The sequence below is a fragment of the Aythya fuligula genome, chromosome 1 (assembly GCF_009819795.1).
Source record: "Aythya fuligula isolate bAytFul2 chromosome 1, bAytFul2.pri, whole genome shotgun sequence".
NCBI lineage: Eukaryota > Metazoa > Chordata > Aves > Anseriformes > Anatidae > Aythya > Aythya fuligula.
The window spans coordinates 137,189,981-137,205,222 of NC_045559.1; the positions used below are offsets into that span (position 1 = coordinate 137,189,981).

At 37.7% G+C, this 15,242-nt stretch overlaps 1 protein-coding gene across 4 annotated transcripts in view; it reads left to right on the forward strand.

The window, feature by feature from the left end:
• The window catches only part of HERC2 (HECT and RLD domain containing E3 ubiquitin protein ligase 2), a 110,149-nt gene extending 96,668 nt beyond the window's left edge, over positions 1-13,481 (forward strand). For all 4 annotated transcript variants that reach the window (XM_032185444.1, XM_032185471.1, XM_032185460.1 and 1 more), the window contains 8 exons: positions 904-987; positions 6,898-7,039; positions 7,877-8,071; positions 8,172-8,284; positions 9,136-9,326; positions 11,164-11,269; positions 11,975-12,187; positions 12,483-13,481. In XM_032185444.1, coding sequence (XP_032041335.1) covers positions 904-987; positions 6,898-7,039; positions 7,877-8,071; positions 8,172-8,284; positions 9,136-9,326; positions 11,164-11,269; positions 11,975-12,187; positions 12,483-12,755 — 1,317 coding nt within the window. In that variant the 3' untranslated portion in view covers positions 12,756-13,481. The remainder of the gene's footprint in view (positions 1-903; positions 988-6,897; positions 7,040-7,876; positions 8,072-8,171; positions 8,285-9,135; positions 9,327-11,163; positions 11,270-11,974; positions 12,188-12,482) is intronic.
• Positions 13,482-15,242: the final 1,761 nt, after the last annotated feature.

The window sequence follows — 15,242 nt, forward strand, 5'->3', positions numbered from 1 at the left end:
TTAAATATGAGAGTCGGTGTGTAGGAAGCATATTTAATGTCATTTACTTTAGAGTGGGTAGAACTGTTGTAGAAAGGCTTCAGATACAAGATGAAATATGGTAAAAGGTGTATTTTTTGTCCAAGGCATTCACTGGGGACAGCAGAAGTTGTGATGTTGTACCTGTATCTAGGCATTTAAGTCAAGCTTACCTTCAGAGATTCTAAAGACTTAAACAAAAAACCCACCTTCAAACTGAGAGTGTAAAATTGTATCCAAGTATCTAGCGAGTTAACCTCAGATATTTAAATTTGCATGAAAAGTTTTCCTTTTATTTTTTTGTTTATTCCTTTCCTTAGCAGGATGGTTCCTTCTTTGGCTTTTTTTTCATTGTTTTTCTCTGACATTAACTGTTTGCCATATACTTATGTTAGTGTGGTATAAATCAATTTATACTCAGTAGTGTGTTGGTTGCCTAGTAATAACTGAAGCTGGATGCAGTACAACTTTTCAAGCCATGATATTGAGTGATTGATGCAGGAGAGACTTTCCTCTTTACTTTTTGGTATCCCACGTGTTTCAGGCTTGAATTCTATTAGCACAAATAACATGCCCTTTAACACTTCACAGCTTCCTCTCCTGTTGCTCTTACTTGTTTGTTTTTGAGTATTTCAAAAGCATTTGATGCCTGTTTCCATGTCTTCTGAAGAGAGACTACGAGGCTTTATGCTTTTTCTAGTGTTTTGTGATGCACTTGGAAGAAAACTGCTGAAGACTGGTAGTACAGGATCAGTTTCTCTGTTCTGTTGAAGTCATTTTTTTCTCTCTAAATTGAAGTGTGTGTGTGTTTATCTGTGTAATATGTGCAGCATTCTTACTGGATAGCAGTTTTGCAACTTCATTTTTTGTATTTTTCTTTTTTAGGAGGCAGCTTTCCGAAAAGTTGTACAAGCAACTATGGTGAGAGATCGTCAGCACGGGCCAGTTGTAGAGCTCAATAGAATACAGGTATCTGAAGCTGAAGTTCTGGTTTTAATATGTATGTTTAGCCAGCAGTGCTCTATGTTTGTCAGGTCCCTTTGTGTTTCAGCTGTTTGATGTCCTAGTATACTTGGAGGAGTTGAATTGGAGGATAAAACAATGAAGAAGCAAACGTAGCAAAATCTGCTTGTTTTTTTTTCTTTTTTTTTCAATATGTTTTCATGCAGACTGTAGTTGTACAGGGGAAGGAGACACTTCTTGAAATATCAAGTGTGTGATTTGGACTGTAATGAATGAGCAAAGTATGTCCTGCTTGACAAAGGACTGCTTTTTCAAAACTCACTATATTAGATGATTCAAGAGAGTAGTGATTCTGATGCCTTACTTACCTTCCCAAGTGGTCACATGAATTACTCCGCAGTTGCTTTCGTATCATAGAGCATGAAGGGCTGGGGAGGGTGCTGGGAAGGCTCTTCGTTATGATTAAGAATCAGGCTCTTAAACTCTTGTCCTCTGCTGGTCATCACATGTAGTCATATTGATTGCAGAACGGTTTGATACAAAAAGGCTTTTTTTCTTATAATTGATGTTAGAAAATGTAACGTTGTGCCTTAGGCCAGATGTGTCTTTCTTTCCATAGATATTTCCATAACATAGAATAGTAAAACATTGTTTCTTTAAATGGGCTGAAGTCTGGTCTTACAGAATCCTCATGTGTTTCTTTCATTTAGTCATGTTTTTTCTTCCTTTTTTGATATATTAGAAAGTAAGAAAGCTACTCTTCGTAAGGTTAGAACGGAGAATTTGGGAAAATTTTGACTAATCAGCTTTCTCTTAGTGAACTGAAATATGTTCTATTTCTCCTGGACAATATTTTCTGCTCATTTGGTATGTTTTATTGGCCCATAAAACTTATGGGAATGTGACATGATTAAAATTTGTTATTTTCATATATTATTTGTGAATTTGAAGCTGAAGGGAATGCCAATGATCTTCCCATTACTCTTTTGGGGGAATTCAGAAAGTCTAGCAAGTAGTGCAAATATTTAACTTTAAGCAGGAAACTAATGGTTGGGGTTTGGGCTCATTTCTTAATATCCTTCTACTGTTGAGGTAATTTATAAAGATGAGCTTTCTCTTGTATTCCAGTCCATTACATGAATCTCTCTTTAAATCTAGAACAGAATTGGTCGCTGTGGGGCTTCTATTTTTCATAGTTTCCATAGGAAATGAAATATTTCTGTAACGCAAGTCTGTCCTAGATTTAGCCAAGTGAAGACTAAAAAAGATGATCATCATAATCTAGTCTGCTTATACAGTACCAATTAGAAGCCATAAATTCTTTAGTTAGTTCTTGCAGGGAATGGAAATGTGCTTTCTTAAAACTATTTGATTGATCCTTTAAGTAGAGATTCAAAGCTGTCTCAAACAGCTAATCATCAATGGTGGGAATTTTCATCTTAATTGTAGTTGTGAGTCTAACTGCAGCTAGACTCAAAGATCCCATTGCTGTCAAAAGACTTTTTTTACAGTTCATAAATTATATAGTGCAGTCAATTCAGTTCTTCATCTCCCTTGGTATAAAGTAAACAGATGAGGTTTTAATTGCAAGGTTTTTTGCAGATACTGACTTGTTCTTTAAAATGTTTCCTGAAATTTGCTGTTCAGTGGTTTCTTCAAAAATACTGTTAACTGGTCATAACAGCTGTTAACTTCTGTGAAGGCAAGCCAGGCACGACTCTCTTGTCCTGAGGTCAAGTTTTCCATGGACTAGATTCCTTTTAGGGAACTAATTTAGCCTGGATGCCTGCTGGGAGCCTCATGATAGCTAGACACAGCGTTTTGGGGGAGTGTTTTGTTGTTCTTGCTCAAGGTGAGTGAACTGTGAATATGATGGCGACTGTACTGCAAGTCACCAGAGTACCGACCTGGATTTTCTATAACATAAAAAAAATTGAGGGTAGATGTTTTTATGACTTGAGGTATAGCATGAGGGCAAGCTGGAATGCACAGCCATTTTAGGACACCATCAGAGGATTGCGTAGGGTAGAAGAAACCAAAGTAATGCAGTTTTGTTGATATTACTTGCTGGGAATGGTCTTCCAGTGAAATGCTTCAGAACAGCACTTGGATCCAGTTCTAAAGTGGCATGATAGAAGTAGTCAAAGACTGAGCTGCAAACTAAACCAAATTATGTTGGTAGATGGCTCCAGAGCTCAAGCTCACTTAGTGACCTGCTAACTAGTAAATAGATTTACCTAGTACTTAGGTACCAGACTAACTAAAGTGGTGTCAAATGTCAGTGGTGTCAAGTGTGGTGTTGAGATCTGTAGGCAAAGATGTTCTTACTGCTGTTAAATCATACCTTGCCTTTGGATGAAAGAGTATCGAAGCAGTTGAAAGGAATTTCCTCCTTTTAAAAGACAAGCAAATTTTAGTTATTAAGGAGAATATGTACTCTCAGGAACACAATATTACAAAAGATCTCCAAAGGAAAGGTTTTTCAATGTCCTCTGCTGTCTTGGGAGGAATGTTGCACTTCTGGATATATTAAATTCTACTTTAAGAATAGTTTCTTCCTCCTTACTAGGACTACTTATTAAATGTGGATTATAGAAATCCCACTAGTATGGCGATTAAAAATTATATGGCCTTAAGTTAAGCACAAGATATTAATGAATGGATTATTTGTTCTTTTGCAAGTGTTACTCTTCAGTTTAAAAAGCATCCCTCCTCCTTCCTGGTTGTTGTCTTGTCCCTTATCAAATGTGCTTTTAAAGGATACTCATTTCGTGTCAACCTTCGTTTTCCTAGACTGAACATGCTAAGCTTTTTTGTCTTATTTTTGTAGAATAGCTTTTCTATACTTTTGGTGCTGTATTTTCCTCTGTGCCATTTCAGTTTAAGCATGGATAACTGAAACTTGAAGGCACAGATGATGCATTGTCTGTGCTCTTGGAATTACCACACTATTTTTTTTTTCCTCTTCTGGAAATGGATTTCATTACATATCCTCGAATTGTGTTTGTTTTCTTCACAGATGTCTTCTATGTTAACAGTACATTTTTCTTTCTCTGCTGATTCTAACTAATAAGCTGCCATCTTTTTGTAAACGTTTTTATTAGTCTGTAACTGTGTGATCTTTTTCACTTAAAAATGCATTAACCGAATTACAGATTGACTTGAGTGCCTCTCCCCCTTTGTTGCAGTGGTTCTGCTCACAATAAATGACTATTCACTGTTGCTGTATGCTGTTTCTGAGCTGCTGCATTTCTCTGTGGTCCAGAGACCACAGTTTTGCTATTTTCCAGTGAAGAGTCTTACTCTTTGCTAAAAACTTTTTACATTTTAATATGGGCATCTGTCAGCACAGCAATATATTACGGTTCTGGCAGAAGTGTCAATAATCCCTCATGGCATTCTTACGCTGCTTCTCTAAAGTCAAGTCATAACCATTCCTGCATCTAAAGGATCAGGTTAAATGAAAATCCTGCATTGCTAGTGAGTAAGTACTGAATTAAACGTACAATAGCAAATGTGCATACCTTTCTATTCAGTTCAGCCAAGATTGCTTGCCATTTTATTGTCACTTAATTTGTATTTTCAGTCTGTGGTTTGAAAGTAACTGCTGCATTCACAGACCATCTACTCGTGCATGGTCTTTTCAAGAGAAGATTCACTGATTTCTCAACTTAAATTTCTTTGGTATCGAAATTCCTTAAAAGTCTACTAAACTAAAACAAGTTTGTGTTGATTTAGAACATCCTATACATGAGAAGGACTGGAGTGTGTCAGCCTTTCAGGAAAACCTGAAAGAAACCTGGCAGATCTTTTCTTCACAGCATCCAAAGCATACAGCAGCAGAAGAGCTGGATTTTGAGATGTATTATACCAAATATAGATGAGTGGGATCAGTCTAGGCTATTTCTGCATAAATACTCTCATTGATATTGATGAATTATATGCACCGTAGGATTCCCTTTACAGTCAGGACAGGTAGAGAATATAAAATGCAGAACGCTAAGGGGGAAAAAAACACTTCAGGTTTCTCCTGCCTTCTGTCTATTTTCTTTCCTCTCTGTACTGACGAAATGCTCTTTGTATTCTTAACCATTCTGTGTGCATCTCCTGCAGCAAAATATGTGGGATTACCCTTGCATGGCATTTGTTAGGAATCTTAATCAAATCTTTAAATATGCTACTTTTTTTGGTAGGTGCTTAAGAAATGCATTACTGTGTGTACACGCAGGTACACACGTTCATTTTTGGTAGTGCTTGCTCATTTTTAGATGCTGCTAGTAAATACCTAAATATTGTCATTAATTAACTTAAGAAAAACCATGTATTCAGTTTTCTGGCCAACAACAGACACCCTGATTTGTTTTGTTTGTGAAAACCTTACCCTGGTTTGACAGTGAATTGTATGAGTAGAAACAGGATGAAATAAGTAAGTGGATTGCAATCCAGGAAAACAAACAAACAAAAACTCTCGAACTATTAGCAGTTTCTTCAGAAACAAAGAGAAAACTTTATTTTTTAAGAAACTTTATCAGTGATGACCCACTATCTTTCCATTTGCTTCAAAGATGAACAGATAGAAAGCGATGAACACTGAACCATTTGAAATTAAAGATGAATGAGGTATCGGTGGTTGAGGGAACACAGAGTTTCTTATCTAGGGAAGAAAGCGCACAGGGCTGTCAGCAGAACTGGTAAGAATCATTCAGTCCGACTGCAGTGACTTCCCTTTTGCTTTTGCATTTTACTCTTAACAGCAAAATTACTAAGGTCCAACCAACCTACCTAGAGCAATCATTCAGCAGTCTTAGGTCGATTCAGGATGTGTGCTAGAAGCACATAGATAACCAGATGCTGTGTTTTTGGTCTGTGCCGATTTCTTCTGTTACTTGGCACTGAAGTTTGCACAGTTCATAAATGGTGATCATCACAGTAATCACTCAGTTCAACAGCTCTGTCACAGAGTTAGGAACAACATGCCTAAGTCTGGGGAGGAACAACCCAGGCACCAGGACACTCTGGGGGCTGCCCAGCTAGGAAGCAGCTTGGCAGAAAAGGCCCTTGGGAGCCTAGTAGACACCAAGCTGATAAGCCAGCAATGTGCCCTATCCACAAAGAAAGCTAACAATATTCTTAGCTGTATTAGAGAAAGCTCTGGCAGCAGGTTGAGCAAGGTGATCCTTCCCCTCTACTCAGCACTGGTGAGGCCGCACCTGGAGCACTGTGTCCAGTTCTGGGCTCCCCAGTACAAGAGAGACTTGGGGCTGCTGGAGAGAGTCCAGCAAAGGGCCATAAAGGTGATGAAGGGAATGGATGGAGTAGCTCTCCTGTGAGGAATAGCTGAGAAAGCTGGGACTGTTTAGTGTGGAAGAGAGAAGGCTTGGAGGAATCTTGTCAGTGTGTATAAATACCCAAAGGGAGGATGCAAAGAGGATGAAGCCAGGCTCTTCTCAGTGGTGCCCAGTGGGAGGACAAGAGACTGCAGGCACAATCTTTGTTGTTTGTTTTTACTGGGAGGCAGGCTGCTCACTGGCACAGGTTGGTTCACAGAAATTGTGGAGTCTCCCTCCCTGGAGATCTTCAGAAGCCATCTGGACCACGTGACCTCCAGAGGTCCCTTCCAACCTCAGCTGTCCTGTGATTTTGTAGTAGTTCTGGGCTCCTATCAGCCTGAAATTAACTGCTTTTGTCTTCCTGGAAAGGGTCAGGATACGTCATAGGAGTCTGTGCTACCTGTACACTGTACATTTGAAACTGGGTTCTTCCTCTGTATATGCTACAAAAATACAGAGTAGACCTCTACGGTTGTTTCACTGAACACATTAATGTTTTAAATATGAATCAATCTTATATGTGATCTGCACAGAGATGCTGGCTGAAATTTGTTCTCACAGTGATTTCTATGCGTTTATTCAACAGGTAAAACGTTCTAGGAGTAAAGGTGGACTGGCTGGGCCTGATGGTACAAAGTCAGTGTTTGGACAGATGTGTGCTAAAATGAGCTCCTTCAGCCCTGACAGCCTTCTGCTTCCTCATCGGGTTTGGAAGGTCAAGTTTGTTGGTAAGAGGATTCCCTCTCTGTCCCCAATTTGCCCCAACTGTTTTGCACTTATCTTTACTGTTTTCTTCTGGTTTAATTTTTTAGAGGACCTGAAGAAGGGAAGGAGTATAGTTAAACAATGTCTATGTATAGGCAGCATAGCATGTTACTTCCTAACATATAAGATCTTAGGAAATATGAAAACTTTGAAAAATGATTTTATTAATAAACAAAAAACAAAACAACAAAAAAACCCACACCCAAGATGAATGGAAACAGTTCTGTAATTGTCCTTGGACTCCAAAGGCAACTTTCTTACATTTAACAGGCATTTTGCAAAACCTAAATGTGTTCTTCATCTGTCAGAATCTGTAAATAATCCTGGTTAGCTGCTCTTACTTTGAATTTCTTACAATTTGCATGTCACTTTGAGCTTTAAGATGAAATGCAATTTAGTTTGAAGACCCACTGTACCTAAATGTACCTATTGTATGTAAAATACATACAAAAATCTACTTTAAAATGACACTTAAGAGTCATGTTGCTTAGGCTTTCTTTTACCACCTCTATTGTTCTGTTTTGATTAGTGTTTAAAACAAAAGTGGTTGTTAAACCCTGGCAAAGTCTAGTGTGTTGCTGATGATCGTTCAAAATAATACTGTTTATGAGGAACTGGAAATATACAAATACAAAGGAAAGCATAAGGTGTTTTCAGAAGAATAGATAAGACAGTGTAGCTTTTAGTAAACTTTTGCTTACCCAGTCATCCCTGTGGAAGGAAATTCAGTTTATTTCAAGACTTAATTTAGAAACATTTTTGGAAGAGTGTGTAATTTTAAGCCTGTTTTCTTCTCCAAGGTGAATCTGTGGACGATTGCGGCGGAGGTTACAGTGAATCAATAGCAGAAATGTGTGAGGAGCTTCAGAATGGGCTGACCCCTCTGCTAATTGTGACACCAAATGGAAGAGATGAATCTGGAGCAAACAGAGATTGTTTCCTATTAAATCCTGCTGCCAAGTCTCTCTTACATATGAACATGTTCCGTTTTCTGGGTAATTTCTTACTGACATTGTGACACGCTACTTGAATTACACAATCAGAATATTGGAAATGAAATAAATAATAATTAAAATACTGTGTTTAAACTTACAGGTGTACTTCTGGGCATTGCTATCCGGACTGGCAGCCCTCTGAGCCTCAACCTGGCTGAACCAGTATGGAAGCAGCTTGCAGGAATGAACCTAACAATTGCTGATCTCAGTGAGGTAAGTGTGAAGTTTCTGAGTAGGGTATAGCTTACAGAAGACAAGCAGACTCTAGCATAAGAAATTCTCTGGGGATTTGCTTCCCTGCTGTATGTATTTGTAGCATTTTGACTAATCTTTCATATTTTTGAGCCAGTTTATAAAGATCACTTGTACTCACTGTTAAAACTGTACGTTTGTCTTTCAAGAGTAGCTAAATAACCTATTTGAATTGTAGAACATTCTCAAATGCACTCATAGATTTGACTAGATAAATATTTCTGCTTAAACTCCTACTTGCCAGCAAACCTTTCCATAGCTGTTACTGTCTGAAAATGAGTTCAAACTACTACTGAAAATAGTTCACACTGTCATACTGAACATCACAAACTTTCAATTTCTGTTTATTGAACTCAGTAAACGTGGAGTTAAGAGTTAGGTATTTGTTACATAGAAGAGTTCCTTCTCAGCTACTGTCATCTAAAAATATACCTACCGTAAAAGCACCAAGTCATTTACTTGTTGGTAAGGGGATTCCTTTTGTATCAAAACAGCCATCGGATTTTGTAGAGTTAATCATGTTTTTAAGCTTTAAATCTATTTTCTTATATAACAGTTTCTTGGCAAATGCTCCTCAAAAGGATTGAAATCTAGAACATGTGTGCCTTCCAACATCCCAGCATAATGCAATTTTGTATAATATACTGAGCTATTTTACTGCTTTGGAATTCATGTAGGTGGTTACGGTCATTAGACATTTGACTCAATGCTTTTGGTAGGTGGCACATGATGCAGTGCTTTGGTAGGAAAGAGGCACTCTTGTATAGTGCTAATAAATTGTTCTTAACATATGGTTATTTATTTTTCAAAAGGTTGATAAAGATTTTATTCCTGGGCTGATGTACATTCGAGACAACGAAGCTACATCAGAAGAGTTTGAAGCCATGAGCCTCCCGTTCACTGTGCCTAATGCAAGTGGTCAAGATATTCAGCTGAGTTCCAAGTACACCCATATCACACTGGATAACAGAGCTGAATATGTGAGGCTGGCAATAAACTACAGGTTTGTTGGATAAGTCATTCATATTATTTAAATGGACAAGCATTTTATTTTAAAAATCTTTAAAAGCTTTTGAACAATATGATTCTTTAACCTCTTATGTACAAATAATGTTTTCATGCGATTTGATTTTCATATTGCTTTTAATCTCTCCAAAGCAAAAAGATTAAACTTAAGTTTTAGGAAATAGCATTTAGGAAACAAAACAAACTATCGTGCATGGCTCTAGATTTTAATAGCTGTCCTGACATAGCAGTTCTGTCAGCCAGTTTTGTGTGGAGAAATTCCCCATCCTTCTAGTTCATCCTATGCAATAAAATAGTAGGCTTGAAACTTTATCTTCCATGCAATTTCCCATCTTCATATAGCTCTTTATGAAGAGTGCTTTGGTTTAGTACTACTGCTCTCATGATTTTTCCTATCATCCGTTCAAGTCAAGAGCAGTCCCAGATGAATTGTTCTTCTATTCTCATCTGAGAAAGAACACTCAAAACAAAGTGTTCATACCCCAGACACCATCAAATAAGTGACATCTTCCTGCAGACAAGTAAATTCATCCATAGGTGACAGAAGCTGAACAATGCACTAAAACGTGGGAAATAGTTCAGCGTTTGTGCAAATGGGCCTTTGGTTACTTAGATACCTAATCTAGACAAGTACATTGAAGAAGCAACTCTGGGCATCTTGTTATTTGAAACAGTGAGCCCAGTGCCTGTTGTGCCTATTGAACTGTGGAAATTAGATGATTTTGATGAGAAACTGATTCATAGGTGTTTTATTCTCCTCACCATAGTTACCTATTTTAGAGAACACTTGAGCCAGACTGATCATCACTTATACTTGTTAGTTTGCAGTGCAATGTCTGCCAACAACTACTTGAATTAGTCCTTGTTTTCACATGTATATACATGCTCCAAATGGATATAGACTAATATTTAATGCTGCTTTTTGACAATAGAGAATATAATTTGCAATGGATAAATGATACATAAAATACCAAATGGATACTAAAAACTTGCATTCACTTGGAGAAATGTTTCTCTTGTCTTGAAAATTCTAGCTGTCATCAAAGGACAACAGTGATTTTGAAGTGTTATACAGTTAGAAATCTTTTGGGAAAAACATTTTAATAGATTTTTTGTTTCTTAATATATGAAGCCCTTGAGAGAAAAACTAGAACCTGAATAGAAACCATGTGAAAAAGTGGATACACAAGAAAGACCTTGTCCTGAGATCTTTGTTTATTTTGGTGATGACAAGCCTGAGGACTGGACATGTCAATGATGTGAATGTCTGCTGTTCAGAGCTTAGCGTCTTAGAAATTAGCTTAACAGGAGAGGAGGAAAAAAACAAAACACAAATCATGGGTGGCAATAGAAGCACTGAAATGTTACTTATCACTGTCTGAAAACACAGCAAATCCTTTTCCTTAGATGTAATGTTTTAGTTCAGACCCATTTTTCTTTTACTGTAATGTCTTGTCTAGTGTTGGGAATGTTTGAGGGCACAGTCTTAAAGTACAGATGATCTTTGCCCAAGAGAAATTCTTTTCAAATGGGGTATTGGTCTGTTCTTGCCAGGAATAGCACATGAATAATACTGGAACGAAAATGTTCAAAACAGTGGAAAATACCTCTCCACGGTGAGCTTGCTGTGCAGTATGGAATGCTGTAGAAACTGGTACAAGTCAAGTATCAGGTGTGATAAGCATTAATTTTCTTTGGTGTATAGCTGGAGACTTGAGGAGAACACCTAAAGCTCCCTTGATATTACAATAAGTATTAGTTAAAAATTTTCAGGAGAAGGCATTCACAGAATCCCTTGAAATGTGTCTCTGCAGGCTTCATGAATTTGACGAACAAGTTGCAGCAGTTCGTGAAGGGATGGCCCGTGTTGTTCCAGTTCCTCTGCTTTCGCTCTTTACAGGATATGAACTGGAAACCATGGTATCAATTTCTGTTTTGCTACCTCTGTCAGACTAACTTTTGAGTTGGATTCTTCATTTGTATTTTACTAATCCAAGATTATGGAATAATAAAACCCACATTTAATACTGTTTACAGTGCTTACTCTGATTGCAAACACTTCGCTCAAGGAAGGACTAGAAAATATTTTATTGCTCTCATAGTGTTCAAAAAGTTATTTTGATATAGCTGAGCAGTGAAGCAGTGACGGAATGAATTACTTGCGGAGATTTAAAAAAAAAAAAAAAGGGAATTCCAAAACTCCATCAACCCAACAACAATAAAAAGAAAAACCCAACCCACTAAACAAAATCACCAAAAAATCCCAACCAACCAACCAAGAAAGAAAAAAAAAAAACAAAACATGGTAAGATGTATTGAATTCTGAGAGCAGTTTGGTGGGAGATCAGCCCTGTGTTGTTAGAGGTGAATTGGAGACATTCCTCCTAGGTAAATTATTGAACTCTTTATGTGATTCAGGAAGATGAAAGAAGCGTGTTGTCCCTTGATGGGAAGATGTACATTTAGTATCATTGTAATAGGAGACTGTGTACAGTACTTCAGATACCTGAATTCTCATTTTGTCAGCGTAAAGGCTGATTAAATATTTTAAGAGAGTGGAGGAAACAAATCACCTGCAATTGATTTGATCAGACTTGTAGCTTATCGTTATATTCTCTTTTTCAGGTATGTGGAAGCCCAGATATTCCACTTCACCTCCTGAAATCTGTAGCAACTTACAAAGGAATTGAACCAACTGCTTCCTTGATACAGTGGTTCTGGGAAGTGATGGAGTCGTTCTCCAATACCGAGCGATCTCTCTTCCTGCGTTTTGTGTGGGGCAGAACAAGGCTGCCCAGGACTATTGCAGATTTCAGAGGGAGGGACTTCGTTATTCAGGTAAAGTGTGTGGGATGGGGAGCGGGGCTTTTAATTTAAATAGCTAGAAGTGGAGGAGGAGTAGCATGACTGCTGTGGTTTAACCCTGGTAGGCAGCTAAACACCACAAAGCCACATGCTCACTCCACTTCTGCCAGTGGGATGGGGGAGGAGAATCAAAGGCAAAAGTTTGAAAACTCGTGGGTTGAGATAAAGACGGTTTAATAAGTAGAGTAATAAATTAAAGTATTGTTTCAATATTTATTTGTGGTGTGGGCAGTAAATCAAAAAATACAGTGCTGTTTGTTTTTGACAGGTATTGGATAAATACAATCCTCCAGACCACTTCCTTCCCGAGTCATACACTTGCTTCTTTCTCCTGAAGCTACCCAGATATTCTTGTAAGCAAGTACTAGAGGAAAAACTGAAATATGCCATTCATTTCTGCAAGTCTATAGACACTGATGATTATGCCCGGATAGCGCTGACAGGAGAGCCAGCTGCTGATGACAGTAGTGATGATTCTGATAATGAAGATGCAGATTCTTTTGCTTCAGATTCTACGCAGGACTACTTAACTGGGCATTAAACCAGAAATAAAGTAAGGGATATAGCTGTTACGAGCACTGAGGCAAAATGCCAAAATGATAACGAAGCCAAGGACAGTTTAGGGCTCAGAATATAGAGTATGTAGTCAGAGGAATCTTCTGAAAGTTGGGAAAGTGTGTTTGCTACTCATGGTAGGAATTAAGGGTTACAGCTTAAACCATCAGCTTAGAATGAATGGCACAGTATACGGGCATTTAACATTTATTTTAAGAGCTGAAAGTGGCCCCCCATAATGCTGCACTACATTTAGAACCTTTGTGTTTACTGAAGTGTTGTAAATGTTTATATAAATAAGGTAGTGCAGCATCCAAAAGGCAGTGAAACCTTTTAATTTGTGGGTGCAGTAGTTTTTTTCATATTAAGTGTTGTGTTCTGTGTATCTTGATTGTATATTGGAAATACTGTGCAACAACTGAATAGTATTATAAATATTTCAATTAACTTTACTAGAAGTTTGTTAAAATTTTTTGAACATTGAATTAACATTATTCCTTGAAATTCTTCTATAGATAATAAAAATGGCCAATAGTTTCACCTTCACCCCTGGTTTGTATATTTTAGCTTATGCATTATTTATCTAAAATTTGATACCTTTCTGTGAACAGCATCATAATTCTTATCATGGAAAGTGTACTGTATATAATTTGTGCCATGTAAATGCAAAAGTTATAATTTCCCTCCAAATAAAATTCTGCCACAGAAAGAAGTGCTCTGTGTGTGTGTGTTTTAATGGCTGTACGGCTGTCACATGGAATGAACATTACTTCTACTCATCCGAGAAGGGTTTCTGCAATTCACAGTTGTTGGTCAAACACTGCTGCTGTTCAAGGAATATGCACCAATAGTAAGGTACGTTGCCATTGACAGAAGGTGAGCTGTAGTAAACTCAGAGCAAGTCTACATGGCACATTAACAGCAGTGGTTATGTGCACCTTGTTTATGCAGTTGTTCCAAATGCTGCTGTTGTCAGTAATGGTGAACTTCATCTCTGGGGAAAAAAAATCTCCTTTCAGGAAACGTAGGGGACTGATGTCTTCAAGTACCTTCATGTAGAAGAAAATGACAACATACGTAATGACATATGTACAACCTTGTCCCTGAAAACCTTGTTGCTAACAGTATTTTCAGAATTGAGTGGAAAGTGATGTTCAGTAATAATTAGGATAGGTATATGCACGTGTTTATTTAAACTCTTACAATTGAGAATTGATTCACTGTGATTTTTTAGTGCTTGTATGTGACTTCTACTCCAACTTTAAATATTAACTGCGATCATGAAATCATTTTTCCTGAGACGTAATTGGTATTTCGAAATAGTGGTGTAAAAAAAAAAAAAGGCAATGACTTTTATCTTTGCTGCTGAATTCAATTTCTTCTGAATATCCTGAGGTAGAGTGGAGAGTCTGGTACAGAAGTGCTCATGTGGTTGTCTGCTGTCCTTTGCCATGGTAACACAGGAGCCATTTAGGCATCAGCTTGATCAAAGAGATTCTGTAGTCAGCTTTTCAGACGTGATGAATGAGTCATGCCCAAATGCCACAAGCCCAAGGACTTGAGACCAAGTTCAATTGCCATTCTTGCAAAATCAATTTCAGGAGTGTACAAACTACTATAAAACACAGTTTTAATGGGGTGTGTCACTGGGGGCAAGGAGGAATGTGACTATCAAGAGTTTTTCTTCCAAAAAAAGCAGAAAGGACCTATTTGTTTTGTACAGTAGCACGTCCCATTGTTAATTTGTGGAGGAATAAAAGAAGGTTTTTAAGCTTCCTTCTTTGCTTTCCCATCCTAACAGAAGAGTCCGGGGTGCCCTATTACAGTGTGAAATGCTTGTCATCTATGGCCTGTCTTAAAATAGTTCTGAGTAGCCAGTTGTTTTTCTTTAATAAATCATTGTTTGAGTGTTGAAAAAATGGGAATTGCTCTTATTTAGCTTTCAGATGTAGGTTCTTGAGAAGGAAAAGGACTCAGCCTTACAAATGAGTTCATGTGTTAGATCCCTTTAAAAGCAAAGGACCAGATGGTGGTTTGACTTTTATAATAAAGCTTTACAATTGTGAAATTGCAGGATAATAAAAGAAAAATCCCATGTTCAAAATTACTTTGTTTTCTGAGCGAATTCCCCACTCCTCTAAAGCTCCTTAATGGCTGCTGAACAGCTTGACAATATGGACAGGAGGTCATTGGGCCCCTCGCGGAGTGTAGAGGACATGCTCTCTATAACTTTTATAACCATGGTATTTGTTGCTAAACATCGTGTTAGTCAAAGAAATTTTCAGGCCAGTGTTTGTAGGTACCTGTCTCCCCTGAAAGCATCTTTTTCCTGTGCAAAACTAAACTGTGCAGCACTCTTCTAGGAGAAAGGGAAGCAGGAGCTTTCAATGATCTTAATGATAAAATTCAATGATCTTATTGATAAAATGCCTTCTATTTTCAAATACATCGTTTAAGGAAAATGTTCAGGTGT